We start from the raw sequence: 15,342 nt of genomic DNA, 5'->3' as shown, positions 1-15,342 counted from the left end.
GATTATGTTCCCTGTAAATCCTGATTTAACAAGTGTTATCTTCCTTTAGAGAGGAAATTACAATAGAATTAACAGGCTGGGTTGGCCAAGGGTCAGTTCTGTGCTAATTCTTACTTGGTTAATATAAAATTTCCATGTAATCATGACTAGTGTGGATTAAGACCGGCCAATTTAAAACTGATGGACGCAAGAAGGATTCTTAAAACTAACTATCCTATTTTAAGAACGGACAAAAACGTTATGTCATAATTCTTAACCCTTTTTATAACTTTAATGCGGTAAATGAATTTAGCATGTTGAATGGTCCAACAGACTCCATCCAGGAAAACTGATTACGTACTATACAAACTATGCAGGTCACAAAAGACCCTTTACAGCAAAGGTTCAAGTGGGAAAACTATTCCGCTCGCTTCTCTTCCTGAGGTGGTTCGTATTGAGCAAGCTGTGGGGGTAAAGAGAGGAGGCTTTGGTGAATTATTTTAAGCCAAAACAAAAGAAGCAGCAAATACAATTGATGACAAGCGATTGAAACGAGCTTACTGAATTCAAGTTAGAAGCCGGAAACAATCAATGGTATTCACTGAGTCCTTACTGTGTGCGAAGGACTAGACTAAGCATTATGTAGGTCTGATCTCGGCCCATAGGAAGCTTACAGTTCAGAACATATTTCTGGTTGTTAAAAGGAACATTTCACTTTCCCGCTGGACTGTAAGCTCATTGTGGGCATTCCTTCATTCATTCTATCATATTTATTGAGCGCTGTGTGCAGAGCACTGTACTAAGCGCAGGGACTATGTCTGTTATATTGTACTCTCCCAACTGCTTAGTATAGTGCTCTGCACAGTAAGAGCTCAAAAACGACTGACTTTCAAACCACTCTAGACAGTTTTTTTTGGAGGAAAAAAAATCCCATAATAATAACCTCTGATTCAATGAGAATGAATGGATTATACAATAAATTGCTCAGAGATACCTCCAGGGTGGACATTTTTTCGATAGGAATTCCTAGATCAAGGTTACATACACCATTAGCAAAATGCTTTCCACCCTGGACACTTATGGTTATTTTACTAGAGCAAATGATGAAAAGTTGCAAAAACATGATGCAGTCTAGGAAGGCTGAGGCAGGGGCAGGGAAAGCATGCCACCTTGATTTAGGCCACGAGCAGGAGCATGACTGTTCTTTATAATGGCATTTATTAAGCGCTTACTATGTGCAAAGCACTGTTCTAAGCGCTGGGGAGGTTACAAGGTGATCAGGTTGTCCCATGTGAGGCTCACAGTCTTAATCCCCATTTTACAGATGAGGTAACAGGCTCAGAGAAGTTAAGTGACTTGCCCATGGTCACACTGCAGACATGTGGTGGAGTCACGATTCGAACCCATGACCTCTGACTCCAAAGCCCGGGCTCTTTCCACTGAGCCACGCTGCTTCTCTAAGTAAGGTTCTTCCTACCTTGAATCTGGCAACTTGTGGAGTGTTGGTACCAGAACAGACACATGTTGTGAGAAGATCGTTCCCTAATTCTTCCATCGTGTTAGATCCAAATTGGGTAATAAAAGTGTATGTTGTGGGCAGAACTGGGTGTACTCTGAAACTCTTGATTTCCGGTTGTTGGAATAAAGGGCCTAGTTTGGGGTTAATGGCTACCGACAAGAGTATTTAATTCCAAGCTGTACCTTTAAGAGGGGAAACACATTTATGGGTTAAGGTTAAGATTTTTAAGATGTTGATTTTTATTAAAAATACATTCCGCAATAACTGTCACTTATAAAATGATCAATGAGACGTTTCCTACAAGAATCACCCAAAAGAAGTTATCTTAAACCTTTTGGTCCTTTAAGTATTTATGACCTAATCTCACCTATCTAAACAAGGTCCTTGACTTGAATAAATATTTACGAGTTACCTCTACCAGCGCACTTTGGACATTATTGTTAATTACAGCTGTACATTTTCCTTTATGCAGATTATGAGAGGGAAAGAATTTTAATCTGGAATGTTTTAAAAAAACCTTTTACCTTTGTTTTTAGTTTTTTATTTTCTTCTAGAACAGCTTCATATTTCTCCTTCATTTCTGCAAGTTCAAGGCGAATTGACTCTATTTCTGGATTTTCTGGAATTGCAGCTCCTAAATGATGCTTTAGAAAACTAATAAGAGGTTAAGGATATTTATTCCTTAAAATGTTGCAGAAGTTGCAGGGAAAAGCCCATATTGCAAATATCATCCTTTTACAAAATTTGCCCTCATCCTTCAAAGCCACGCAGAGATTTGTGAGGGCACGAAACCAGTTTTGATTTTTAAACCTAAACAATTTTTAGAAAGCAATCTACTGTATTTGGACATGGATTTCAACCTATCTGGGAAATCCACTTCAGAAAAAGTGTGACTAATTCAAAGGTAAATACTTTTTCTTCTCATCTCTCAAGAGGTTACTTTCTGGGAAGAAATCATTATAGAAATTTCAATTGCTGAGTGAAAAGGATACTCCAATGCACTATTTGGTTTCTCTGGTTCTTCATAGAGGGCTACCAATACTGTGAAAATGTAAAATAAGCAAAATTCAGGTTTACGATAAAGTTGAACAGTTAAAGCATTAGCTACAATGATTCATTTTAAGAATTACTGGGAGTTGTTGGAGTTAAAAACTTCAAAAATTATTTAAGAATTTGGCTCACACTAGAAACGTTAAGAAACTACTACAAAGTGACATTTCTAGGCTCAGAAGTTAAAAACAGTTCCTTGGTTAATTGATTATAAGCAACTAGTATTAAGTCTCATAACCTCTTTGGACACACATGGAACAGAACTGAAGTGACATTTGTTAAACTGCAAAACAGCCTCCCCTGGGCCAACTCAGAAACTGCTTGCCTTTTTTTGAAGATACAAAGGTTGGGGGGGGGAGGGGGACATCACTTTATCTACAAAAAGGCTCTATTAAAAAAAATTAATTATAACTTTCAGGTGAAAGTGGCCGCAAAAGAACAGACTCCACATTCTGGGTCAAAACAAATGGCCCATCTAGTCCCGAATTTTGTTTCCAACAGTGGCCCCAGAGCAGAATTGTTGTGTTCACAGTTGAGTCAGGGTAATTGAGCAGGACTTGAGAGCACCTGAGGGCCTCCACCTCTTCACACTCTGGAAAACTGCCCACTGTACTAGGTCAGGACCATTCATTCAATCATATCTACTGAACACTTACTCTGTGCAGAGCACCTTACTAAGAGCTTGGGAGAGTACAACAGTAAACAGACGTTCCCTGCCCACAACGAGCTTACAGGCTAGAGGAGGGGAGATAGACATGTACATATCTGTAATTTATTAAGAGTGTCTGAATGTACATATCTGTATTTATTTATATGGATAAGTGCTGTGGGGCTGGGAGGGGGGAATGAACAAAGGGAGCAAGTCAGATGGCACAGAAGGGAATGGGAGAAGAGGGATCGGCGGCCAGAAAGACAAGATCGAGGCATCTAGTGAGAAGGCTGGGTTGTGGTAGGAGAGATGCAAGGTGAGGTAGGAGGGGCAAGGTAATTACATGTTTTAAAGCCAATGGTGAGGAGTTTTTGTTTGATGCGGAGGTGGATGAGCAACCACTGGAGTTTTTTGAGGAGTAGGGAAACACATCCTGAACGTTTTTGTAGAAAAATAACCTGGGCGGCAGAGTGAAGTAGGGTCTGGAGTGGGGTGAGACAGGAGGCTGGGAGGCCAACAAGGAGGCTGATGCAGTGGCAGGATAGGATGAGTGATTGTTCTGACACAATGGCGAGGAAAGGACGGATTTCTGTGACGTTGTGAAGGTGGGACCGACGGGATTTAGTGATGGATTATTGAACGAGAGAGGGGAGTCAAGGATAACGCCAAGGTTACGGGCTTCTAAAACAGGAAGGATGGTGGTGTCATCTACGGTGATGGAAAAGACAGGGGAGGAAGGGGTTTGGGTGGGAAGATGAGTTCTGTTTGGGTCGTGTTAAGCTTGAGGTGATGGGAGAACATCCACGAAGAGATGTCTTGAAGGCAGGTGGAAGTGTGAGACTGCCGAGAGGGACAGAAATCAGGGCTGGAGATGGAGATCTGGGTATCACCCGCAAAGAGGTGGTAGTTGAAGCCATGGGAGTGAATGAGTCCTTCAAGGAAAGGGTGTGAATGGAGAATAGAAGGGGACCCAGAACTAAACTTTGAGGGACCCTTCCCCCCAACAGTTAGGGGGTGGGAAGCAGAGGAGCCCACGAAGGAGACTGAGAACGAACGGCCAGAGAGATAACTGGAGAACCAGGAGATGGTCAGCGAAACCAAGCTTGGGTAAGCGCCTAACAAGTACCACAATTATTATTTCACATGGCTGTATCGCATCTATCGACTCTGTTCGATTGTATTTACACACATGCTCAGTACAGTGTTGTGTATACGGTAAGCACTCAATAAGTACCATTACATCCGGCACTTGTCTTCTATTTGACCGGGGGAAGGTCACTCCACTTCTCTAGGCCTCAGTTACCTCATCTATAAAATGGGGATTAAGACGGTGAGCCCCATGTAGGACAAGGACTGTGTCCACCTTCACTAGCTTGTATCTAACTCAGTGCTTAGTACAGTGCCTGGCACATAGTAAGCACTTAAATACCATAATTATTATTATCCAGTCCAGTGCTTAGTACAGTGCCTGGCTCAGAGTAAGCACTTAAATACCATAATTATTATTATCCAGTCCAGTGCTTAGTACAGTGCCTGGCTCAGAGTAAGCACTTAAATACCATAATTATTATTATTATCCACTCCAGCACTTAGTGGATAATTCAACTATTATGCTGTCGATGCCTGTCTACTCGTTTTGTTTTGTTGTCTGTCTCTCCCTTCGAGACTGTGAGCCCGTTGTTGGGTAGGAATTGTCTCTGTTGCCGAAAGCGCTTAGTACAGTACTCTGCACACAGTAAGTGCTCAATAAATATGACTGAATGAATTAATACAGTGACCAGTGCATAGTAAGCTCTTAAATACCATAATTGCTATTATCCACTCCAGGGCTTGGTACAGTGTCTGGCGCATAGTATGTGCTTAAATACCACTATTATTATTATTATCCACTCAAGGCTTAGTACAGTGCCTGGCGCATAGTAAGCGCTTAACATATACTATTTTTAAAAAGTTTTCAGCATGTCCAACCTGTAGCGCAACCTAACTCCTGAAATTCAAGAAGTACTTCAAGTTACTCCTATAATTTTCCCAGAACAGTTCCATGCATTATTATTATTATTATCCACTCCAGCACTTAGTACAGTGCCCGGCACATAGTAAGCACTTAATAAATACCCTTTTAAAACAGTTTTCAGCCTGTACGACCTGTAGCGGAACCGCACTCCTGAAATTCCAGGAGTAATTCAAGTTACTCCTGTAATTTTCCCTGCCACAAAGCTATGGCAACTTGCAGGTGGGCAGGTGAGGGGTGGTGACAAGAATCGGGCTAGCCGGTGGTGGGACAGGGGTCATTCATTCACATTTATTGAGCGCTTACTGTGTGCACAGCATTGGACTAAGCGCTTGGGAAGTACAATTCGGCCACAGATAGAGACAATCCCTATCCAACAACGGGCTCACAGACTACAAGGGAGAGACAGACAACAAAACAAGTGGACAGATTTCAATACCATCAAAATAGATCAACAGAATTATAGGTTCATTCACTCAATCGTATTTATTGAGCTCTTACTGTGTGCAGAGCACTGGACTAAACGTTTGGAAAGTACAATTCGGCAACAAAGACAGTCCCTACCCAACAACAGGCTCACAGTCTAGGACTGTGGGAGACAGACGACAAAATAAGGAGACAGGCCTCAATGCCATCAACATAGATCAAAAGAATTATAGATTCATTCATTCAATCGTATTTACTGAGCGATTAATGTGTGCAGAGCACTGGACTAAGCGCTTGGAAAGTACAATTCAGCAACATATAGAGACGGTCCCTACCCAACAACGGGCTCACAGTCTAGAAGGGGGAAACAGACAACACAAAACAAGGAGACAGGCCTCAACACCATCAAAACAGATACATAAAATTATAGATTCATTTATTCATCCAATCGTATTTATTGAGCACTTCCCGTGTGCAGAGCACTGTACTAAGCGCTCCCAGTTCCCTCATCTGTAAAATGGGGATTCAGACTGTGAGCCCCACGTGGGACAACCTGATCCCTTTGTATCCCCCCCAGCGCTTAGAACAGTGCTTTGCACATAGTAAGCACTTAACAAATGCCAACATTATTATTATTATCATTATTATTATTATTATAAGTGACTGTGACTAGAATGTGAGCCCGTTGTTGGGAAGGGACCATCTCTATATGTTGCCAACTTGTACTACCCAAGTGCTTAGTACAGTGCTCTGCTCACAGTAAGCACTCAATATGACTGAATGAATGAATAAATGCCATCATTATTATTATTATTATTATTATTACTACAATTCGGCAACAGGTAGAGACAGTCCCGACCCAACAACGGGCTCCCAGTCTAGAAGGGGAAGGGAGACAGACCACAATCATGGGTTCAAATCCCGGCTCCGCTACTTGTCAGCTGTGTGACTTTGGGCAAGTCACTTCACTTCCCTGGGCCTCAGTTACCTCATCTGTAAAATGGGGATGAAGACCGTGAGCCCCCCGTGGGACAACCTGATCACCTTGTAACCTCCCCAGTGCTTAGAACCGTGCTTTGCACATAGTAAGCACTTAATAAATGCTATAAAAAAGTGCCATTATTATTATAATTATTATTGCAATTCTGCAACAGGTAGAGACAGTCCCTACCCAACAACGGGCTCCCAGTCTAGAAAGGGGGAAAGTCTAGAAAGTCTAGAAAGTCTATATGTTGCCAATTTGTACTTCCCAAGAGCTTAGTACAGTGCTCTGCACATAAGAAGCACTCAATAAATACAATTGATGATGATGATGATGAAGGGGGGGGGAGACAGACCACAAAGTAAGTGGGCAGGTGTCAATACCATCAAACAGATCATTAATGAAACACATCACATCATTAATAAACACATTAACACATCTTTAATAAAATAGAGTAATAAATATGTACAGATAGACACAAGTGCTGCAGGGAGGGGAAGGGGGAGGGCGGGGGGGGGAGTGATTAGAAAGCAGCTTGACTCAGTGGCAAGAACCCGGGCTTGGGTGTCACAGGTCATGGGTTCGAATCCCAGCTCCACCACTTGTCAGCTGTGACACCTTGGGCAAGCCACTTTCATTCATTCATTCAATCGTATTTACTGAGCGCTTACTGTGTGCAGAGCCCTGGACTAAATGCTTGGGAAGTCCAAGCCGGCAACATATAGAGACGGTCCCTACCCAACAACGGGCTCACAGTCTAGAAGTGGGAGACGGACAGCAAAACAAAGCACGTAGACAAGTGTCAAAACTGTGAGAATAAGCTCAATGGGAAGAGCACAGGCATGGGTTCAAATCCTGACTCCATCAACTGTCAGCTGTGCAACCTTGGGCAAGTAACAACTTCTCTTTGCCTGTTCCCTCATCTGTAAAACGGGGATTAAGACTGTGAGCCCCACGTGGGACAACCTGATCACCTTGTATTCCCCCCCCCCAGCGCTCAGAACAGTGCTTTGCACATAGTAAGCGCTTAACAAATAACAACATTATTATTATTATTATTAATTAAAGCTATAGGCACATCATTAAAAAATAAACAAAGCAGTAAATATGTCCTAGTAAAATAAATAGAGTAATAAATCTGTACAAATATAGACAAGGGCTGTGGGGAGGGGAAGGAGGTAGGGCAGAGGGGGGCGTTGGGGAGAGGAAAAAGGGGGCTCAGTCTGGGAAGGTCTCAGTTCCCTCATCTGCAAAATGGGGATGAAGACTGTGAGCCCCACGAGGGTCAACCTGATTATTCATTCATTCATTCGTATTTATTGAGCGCTTACTGTGTGCAGAGCACTGTACTAAGCACTTGGGAAGTACAAGTTGGCAACATATAGAGACGGTCCCTACCCAACAGTGGGCTCACAGTCTAGAAGGGGGGGACAGACAAAACAAAACATATAAACCAAATAAAATAGAATAAATATGTACAAGTAAAATAGAGTAATTCATTCATTCAATCGTATTTATTGAGTGCTTACTGTGTGCAGAGCACTAGACTAAGCGCTTGGGAAGTACAATAGAGACTGTCCCTACCCAAGAGCGGGCTCACAGTCTAGTAGGGGGAAACGGTCAACAAAACAAAACATATAAACCAAATAAAATAAACAGATTAATATGAATAAGTAAAATAAATAGAGTAATTAATTAATTCATTCATTCGTATTTATTGAGTGCTTACTGTGTGCAGAGTACTGGACTAAGCGTTTGGAAAGTCCAAGTTGGCAACATCTAGAAACTGTCCCTACCCTACAGTGGGCTCACAGTCTAGAAGGGGGAGACGGACAACAAGACAAAACATATAAACCAAACAAAATAAATAGAATAAATATGTACAAGTAAAATAAATAAATGAATAAATAGAGTAATTCATTCATTCATTCAATCGTATTTATTGAGCGCTTACTGTGTGCAGAGCACTGGACTACGCGCTTGAGAAGTACAATAGAGACGGCCCCTACCCAACAGCAGGCTCACAGTCTAGAAGGGGGAGACAGACAACAAAACAAAACATATAAACCAAATAAAGTGAATAGAATATGTACAAGTAAATAAATAGAGTAATTCATTCATTCAATCAATCGTATTTATTGAGCGCTTACTGTGTGCACAGCACTGGACTAAGCGCTTGGGAAGTCCAAGTTGGCAACATAGAGAGGCGGTCATTCATTCACTCATTCAATCGTATCTATTGAGCGCTTCCTGTGTGCAGAGTACTGGACTAAGCGCTTGGGAAGTCCAAGTTGGCAACATCTAGAGACGGTCCCTACCCAACAGCAGGCTCACAGTCTAGAAGTAAGAAGCAGAGTGCTTCTCGAGAAGCAGCGTGGCTCAGCGGAAAGAGCCCGGGCTTTGGAGTCAGAGGTCATGGGTTCAAATCCCAGCTCTGCCAATTGTCAGCTGGGTGACTTGGGGCGACTCACAACTTCTCTGGGCCTCAGTTCCCTCATCTGTAAAATGGGGATGGAGACTGTGAGCCCCCAGTGGGACAACCTGATCACCTAGTATCCCCCCCAGCGCTTAGAACAGTGCTTTGCACATAGTAAGCGCTTAGCCCCCACTGCAACAACCTGATCACCTGGTATCCCCCCAGCGCTTAGAACAGCGCACATAGTAAAGCGCTTAAAAAAATAATAATAATAATGGTATTTGTTAAGCGCTTACTATGTGCAAAGCACTGTTCTAAGCGCTGGGGGTGGAATACAAGGTGATGAGATTGTCCAACGTGGGGCTCACAGTCTTAATCCCCATTTCACAGATGTGGTAAGTGAAGCTCAGGGAAGTGAAGTGACTTGTCCAAGGTCACACAGCAGCCCCTTCCTTCCTCTCCCCCTCGCCCCCCCATCCCCCATCTTACCTCCTTCCCTTCCCGACAGCACCTGTATATATATATATATATATGTTTGTACATATTTATTACTCTATTTATATACTTATTTTACGTGTACATATCTATTCTATTTATTTTATTTTGTTAGTATGTTTGGTTTTGTTCTCTGCCTCCCCCTTTTAGACTGTGAGCCCACTGTTGGGTAGGGACTGTCTCTATACGTTGCCAACTTGTACTTCCCAAGCGCTTAGTACAGTGCTCTGCACACAGTAAGCGCTCAATAAATACGATTGATTGATTGATTGATTGTCTCCCCCTTTTAGACTGTGAGCCCACTGCTGGGTGGGGACTGTCTCTATATGTTGCCAACTTGTACTTCCCAAGCGCTTAGTCCAGTGCTCTGCACACAGGAAGCGCTCAATAAATACGATTGATTGATTGATTGTCTCCCCCTTTTAGACTGTGAGCCCACTGTTGGGTAGGGACTGTCTCTATACGTTGCCAACTTGTACTTCCCAAGCGTTTAGTACAGTGCTCTGCACACAGGAAGCGCTCAATAAATACGACTGATTGATTGATTGTCTCCCCCTTTTAGACTGTGAGCCCACTGTTGGGAAGGGACTGTCTCTATACATTGCCAACTTGTACTTCCCAAGCGCTTAGTACAGTGCTCTGCACACAGTAAGCGCTCAATACGATTGATTGATTGTCTCCCCATTTTAGACTGTGAGCCCACTGTTGGGTGGGGGCTGTCTCTATACGTTGCCAACTTGTACTTCCCAAGCGCTTAGTCCAGTGCTCTGCACACAGGAAGCGCTCAATAAGTACGATTGATTGACTGATTGATTGTCTCCCCCTTTTAGACTGTGAGCCCACTGTTGGGTGGGGACTGTCTCTATACGTTGCCGAACTTGGACTTCCCAAGCGCTTACTACAGTGCTCTGCACACAGGAAGCGCTCAATACGATTGATTGATTGATTGATTGACTAGCCCCCAGTGGGACAACCTGATCACCTTGTATCCCCCCCTCAGGGCTTAGAACAGTGCTTTGCACATAGTAAGCGCTTACTAAAAGCCATCATTAGAAGGGGGAGGCGGACCACAAAAAAAAACATATTAACAAAATGAAATAAATGGAGTAAATATGTACAGATAAACAGAGGAATAAATAGGACGGTTCCCGGGCCGGTTTTCCCCTCACCCTTGGTGAGCGAGTCGAGCACCCCCGACTTCTCCAGGTACCTCCGGAACTGCTCCCGCTTCGAGTCGGCCGCCTGAGGAAAACACGGCGGGTCAAAAGCGCGGCCTCACGCCGGAGCCCCTCCACTCGCCGCACCCCGAAAACTCGCTTCCGCCTCCGTCACCCCTCCATCTTTCCGGGGGTCCCCCCCCCACCAAAAAAAACCCCCCACCCCCCCCTCACTTTGTACTGAGCCATAATAACGGGGGGCGGTCCCGGCGTCGCGGGAGAGCGGCAGGAAAATCGCCTCACGGGGCGGCGCATGCGCACCACGCCGCCTGCGCCTGCGCACTTTGACCGCACGAGGCTGGTGCGGAAGTGGGCGAGGCTTGTTGCCAGGGTAACGGGGACGCGGCTAGGCCCCCGAAAACTCGCTTCCGCCTCCGTCACCCCTCCATCTTTCCGGGGGTCCCCCCCCCAAAAAAAAACCCCCAGCCCCCCTCACTTTGTACTGAGCCATAATAACGGGGGGCGGTCCCAGCGTCGCGGGAGAGCGGCGGGAAAATCTCCTCACGGGGCGGCGCATGCGCACCACGCCGCCGGCGCCTGCGCCTTTTGGCCGCACGAGGCTGGTGCGGAAGTGGGCGTGGCTTGTTGCCGGGGTAACAGGGACGCGGCTAGGCCCCCGAAAACTCGCTTCCGCCTCCATCTTTCCGGGGGTCCCCCTCAAAAAAAAACCCCAGCCCCCCTCACTTTTTACTGAGCCATAATAACAGGGGGGTCCCGGCGTCGCGGAAGAGCGGCAGGAGAGTCGCCTCACGGGGCGGCGCATGCGCACCACGCCGCCTGCGCACTTTGACCTCACGAGGCTTGCGCGGGAGTGGGCGAGGCTTGTTGCCGGGGTAACGGGGACGCGGCTAGGCCCCCGAAAACTCGCTTCCGCCTCCATCACCCCTCCATCTTTCCGGGGTCCCCCCCCAAAAAAAAAAAAAAACCCCAGCCCCCCTCACTTTGTACTGAGCCATAATAACGGGGGGCGGTCCCGGCGTCGCGGGAGAGCGGCCGGAAAATCTCCTCACGGGGCGGCGCATGCGCACCACGCCGCCCGCGCCTGCGCACTTTGACCGCACGAGGCTGGTGCGGAAGTGGGCGAGGCTTGTTGCCAGGGTAACGGGGACGCGGCTAGGCCCCCGAAAATTCGCTTCCGCCTCCATCTTTCCGGGGGACCCCCCCCCAAAAAAAACCCCAGCCCCCCTCACTTTGTACTGAGCCATAATAACTGGGGGGCGGTCCCGGCGTCGCGGGAGAGCGGCAAGAGAATCTCCTCACGGGGCGGCGCATGCGCACCACACCGCCTGCGCCTGCGCACTTTGACCGCACGAGGCTGGTGCGGAAGTGGGCGAGGCTTGTTGCCAGGGTAACGGGGACGCGGCTAGGCCCCCGAAAATTCGCTTCCGCCTCCATCTTTCCGGGGGTCCCCCCCCAAAAAAACCCCCAGCCCTCCTCACTTTGTACTGAGCCATAATAACGGGGGGGGTCCCGGCGTCGCGGGAGAGCTGCAGGAGAGTCTCCTCACGGGGCGGCGCATGCGCACCACTTCGCCTGCGCCAGCGCCTTTTGGCCTCACGAGGCTGGTGCGGAAGTGGGCGTGGCTTGTTGCCGGGGTAACGGGGACGCGGCTAGCCCCCGAAAACTCGCTTCCGCGTCCGTCACCGCTCCATCAATCAATCAATCGTATTTATTGAGCGCTTACTATGTGCAGAGCACTGTACTAAGCGCTTGGGAAGTACAAGTTGGCATCACATAGAGACAGTCCCTACCCAACAGTGGGCTCACAGTCTAAAAGGGGGAGACAGAGAACAGAACCAAACATACCAACAAAATAAAATAAGTAGGATAGAAATGTACAAGTAAAATAAATAAATAAATAAATAAATAAATAGAGTAATAAATATGTACAACCATATATACATATATACAGGTGCTGTGGGGAAGGGAAGGAGGTAAGACGGGGGGATGGAGAGGGGGAGGAGGGGGAGAGGAAAGAAGGGGCTCAGTCCATCTTTCTGGGGTCCCCCCCCAAAAAACCCCCCATCCCCCCCTCACTTTGTACTGAGCCATAATAACGGGGGGCTGTCCCGGCATCGCGGGAGAGCGGCAGGAAAAAAAAAAAAAAAAAAAAACCCTCCTCACAGGGCGGCGCAAGCGCACCACGCCGCCTGCGCCTGCGCACTTTGACCTCACGAGGATGGTGCGGAAGTGGGCGTGGCTTGTTGCCGGGGTAACAGGGACGCGGCTAGCCCCCGAAGACTTGCTTCCGCCTCCGTCACCCCTCCATCCTTCTGGCGTCCCCCCCCAAAAAAACCCCCAGCCCCCCTCACTTTGTACTGAGCCATAATAAAGGGGGGCGGTCCCGGCGTCGCGGGAGAGCTGCAGGAGAGTCTCCTCACGGGGCGGCGCATGCGCACCACGCCGCCTGCGCATTTCGGCCTTACGAGGCTAGTGCAGGAGTGGGCGTGCCTTGTTGCCGGGGCAACGGGGACGCGGCTAGGCCCCCCGAAAACTCGCTTCCGCCTCCGTCACCTTTCCATCGTTCCGGGGCCCTTGGGGAGGTCGGCAGGGCCCCCCCCAAAAAAAAAACCCATCCCCCCTCACTTTGTACTGAGCCATAATAACGGGGGGGGTCCCGGCGTCGCGGGAGAGCGCCAGGAGAGTTTCCTCACGGGGCGGCGCATGCGCACCACGCCGCCTGCGCATTTTGGCCTTACGAGGTCGGGCGGCGGTGGGCGTGGCTTGTTGCCGGGGCAACGGGGACGCGGCTAGGCCCCCCGAAAACTCGCTTCCGTCTCCGTCACCCCCTCCATCCTGCCGGGGCCCTTGGGGAGGGCGGCGGGCCCCCCGCCAAAAAACCCCAGCCCCCCTCACTTTGTACTGAGCCATAATAACGGTGGGGGGGGGGGGTCCCGGCGTCGCGGGAGAGCCAACGGAACGCCTCCTTATGGGGCGCCGACGGCCGGGCGCATGCGCACCACGCCTCCTGCGCCTGCGCATTTTGGCCTTACGAGGTCGGGCGGCGGTGGGCGTGCCTTGTTGCCGGGGCAACGGGGACGTGGCTAGGCCCCCTAAAACTCGCTTCCATTCATTCATTCATTCATTCATTTATTCAATCGTATTTATTGAGCGCTTACTGTGTGCACAGCACTGTAGTAAGCGCTTGGGAAGTACAAGTTGCCAACATATAGAGACGGTCCCTCGCCTCAGGCACCCTCTATCCTGCCGGGGCCCTTGGGGAGGGCGGCGGGGTCCCCCTCACTTTGCACTGAGCCATAATAACGGGGAATCCCGGCGTCGAGGGAGAGCGGCAGGATAGACTTTTAGACTGTGGGCCCACTGTTGGGTAGGGACTGTCTCTATATGTTGCCAACTTGTACTTCCCAAGCGCTTAGTACAGTGCTCTGCACACAGTAAGCTTTCAATAAATACGATTGATTGATTTATTTTACTATTTTTATTTATTTTACTTATTTATTTATTTATTTTACTTGTACATTATTCTATTTATTTTATTCTGTTAGTATGTTTGGTTTTGTTCTCTGTCTCCCCCTTCTAGACTGGGAGCCCACTGTTGGGTAGGGACTGTCTCTATATGTTGCCAACTTGGACTTCCCAAGCGCTTAGTCCAGTGCTCTGCACACAGTAAGCGCTCAATAAATACGATTGATGACGATGATGATTGATAGTCTCCTCACCGGGCGCCGACGGTCGGGCGCATGCGCACCACACCGCCTGCGCCTGCGCACTTTGGCCTTCCGAGGTCGGGCGGCCGGGGGCGTGGCCTGTTTCCGAGGCAACGGGGACGCGGATAGGCCCCTTTCCTAGGGGAGTTCCCTTGTCACGTGCTCCTCCACCTCGACTTCAGCTTCCGCTTCCGGTCCGCCCCCCCACACACACGAGGCCTGGCTCTTGCTTAACTAGGAAGGCCTGTGGGGTGGGAATTTCGCCTCCCACCTTCAAATTATATATTCCACATTACTGATTTTTTCGTATCAATGACTTTCTCCCCCGCTGGACTGTAAGCAGCGTGTGTGGCTCAGTGAAAATCAATCAATCAATCGTGTTTATTGAGCACTTACTGTGTGCAGAGCACTGGACTAAGAGCTTGGGAAGTCCAAGTTGGCAACATATAGAGACAGTCCCTACCCATCAGTGGGCTCACAGTCTAGAAGGGGAAGAGCCCGGGCTTGGGTGTCAGAGGTCATGGGTTCTAATCCTGCCTCTGCCACTTGTCAGCGGGGTGACTTTGGGCAAGGCACTTCACTTCTCTGTGCCTCAGTTCCCTCATCTGTAAAGTGGGGATGAAGACTGTGAGCCCCACGTGGGACAAGCTGATCACCTTGTATCCCCCACCCAGCGCTTAGAACAGTGCTTTGCACATAGTAAGCGCTTAACAAATACCATCGTTATTATTATTATTATTCTCTGGGCCTCAGTTACCTCATCTGTCAAATGGGGATGAAGTCTGTGTGCCCCACGAGGGACAACCTGATCACCTTGTATCCTCCCCAACGCTTAGAACAGTGCTTCATTCATTCATTCAATCGTACGTATTGAGTGCTTACTGTGTGTATAGCACTGTACTAAGCGCTTGGGAAATACAAGTTGGCAAC

General features: G+C 47.8%; 1 protein-coding gene across 3 annotated transcripts; it reads right to left on the bottom strand.

Moving 5' to 3' along the window:
• Positions 1 to 243: 243 nt before the first annotated feature.
• On the bottom strand, positions 244 to 13,616 carry LOC119938312 (MYC binding protein). 3 transcript variants are annotated; one of them, XM_038758102.1, is made up of 5 exons: positions 13,601 to 13,616; positions 10,697 to 10,769; positions 2,491 to 2,539; positions 2,023 to 2,152; positions 244 to 442 (listed from the first exon to the last, which is right to left on the bottom strand). In XM_038758102.1, the coding sequence occupies exons 1-5, from the start codon at positions 13,613 to 13,615 to the stop codon at positions 398 to 400; spliced, it is 312 nt and encodes a 103-aa protein (XP_038614030.1). In that variant the 5' UTR covers position 13,616; the 3' UTR covers positions 244 to 397. The 3 variants fall into 3 exon arrangements, with proteins under 3 accessions (XP_038614030.1, XP_038614031.1, XP_038614029.1); XM_038758103.1 differs by lacking the exon at positions 13,601 to 13,616 and adding an exon at positions 11,935 to 11,964; XM_038758101.1 differs by lacking the exon at positions 13,601 to 13,616 and adding an exon at positions 10,919 to 11,028.
• Between the last annotated feature and the right edge of the window lie 1,726 nt (positions 13,617 to 15,342).

This window comes from Tachyglossus aculeatus, chromosome 16, assembly GCF_015852505.1.
Source record: "Tachyglossus aculeatus isolate mTacAcu1 chromosome 16, mTacAcu1.pri, whole genome shotgun sequence".
NCBI classification, from domain to species: Eukaryota; Metazoa; Chordata; class Mammalia; order Monotremata; family Tachyglossidae; genus Tachyglossus; species Tachyglossus aculeatus.
Note: the sequence above shows the minus strand (reverse complement) of the source record. Positions and strands in the feature narration are given on the sequence as shown.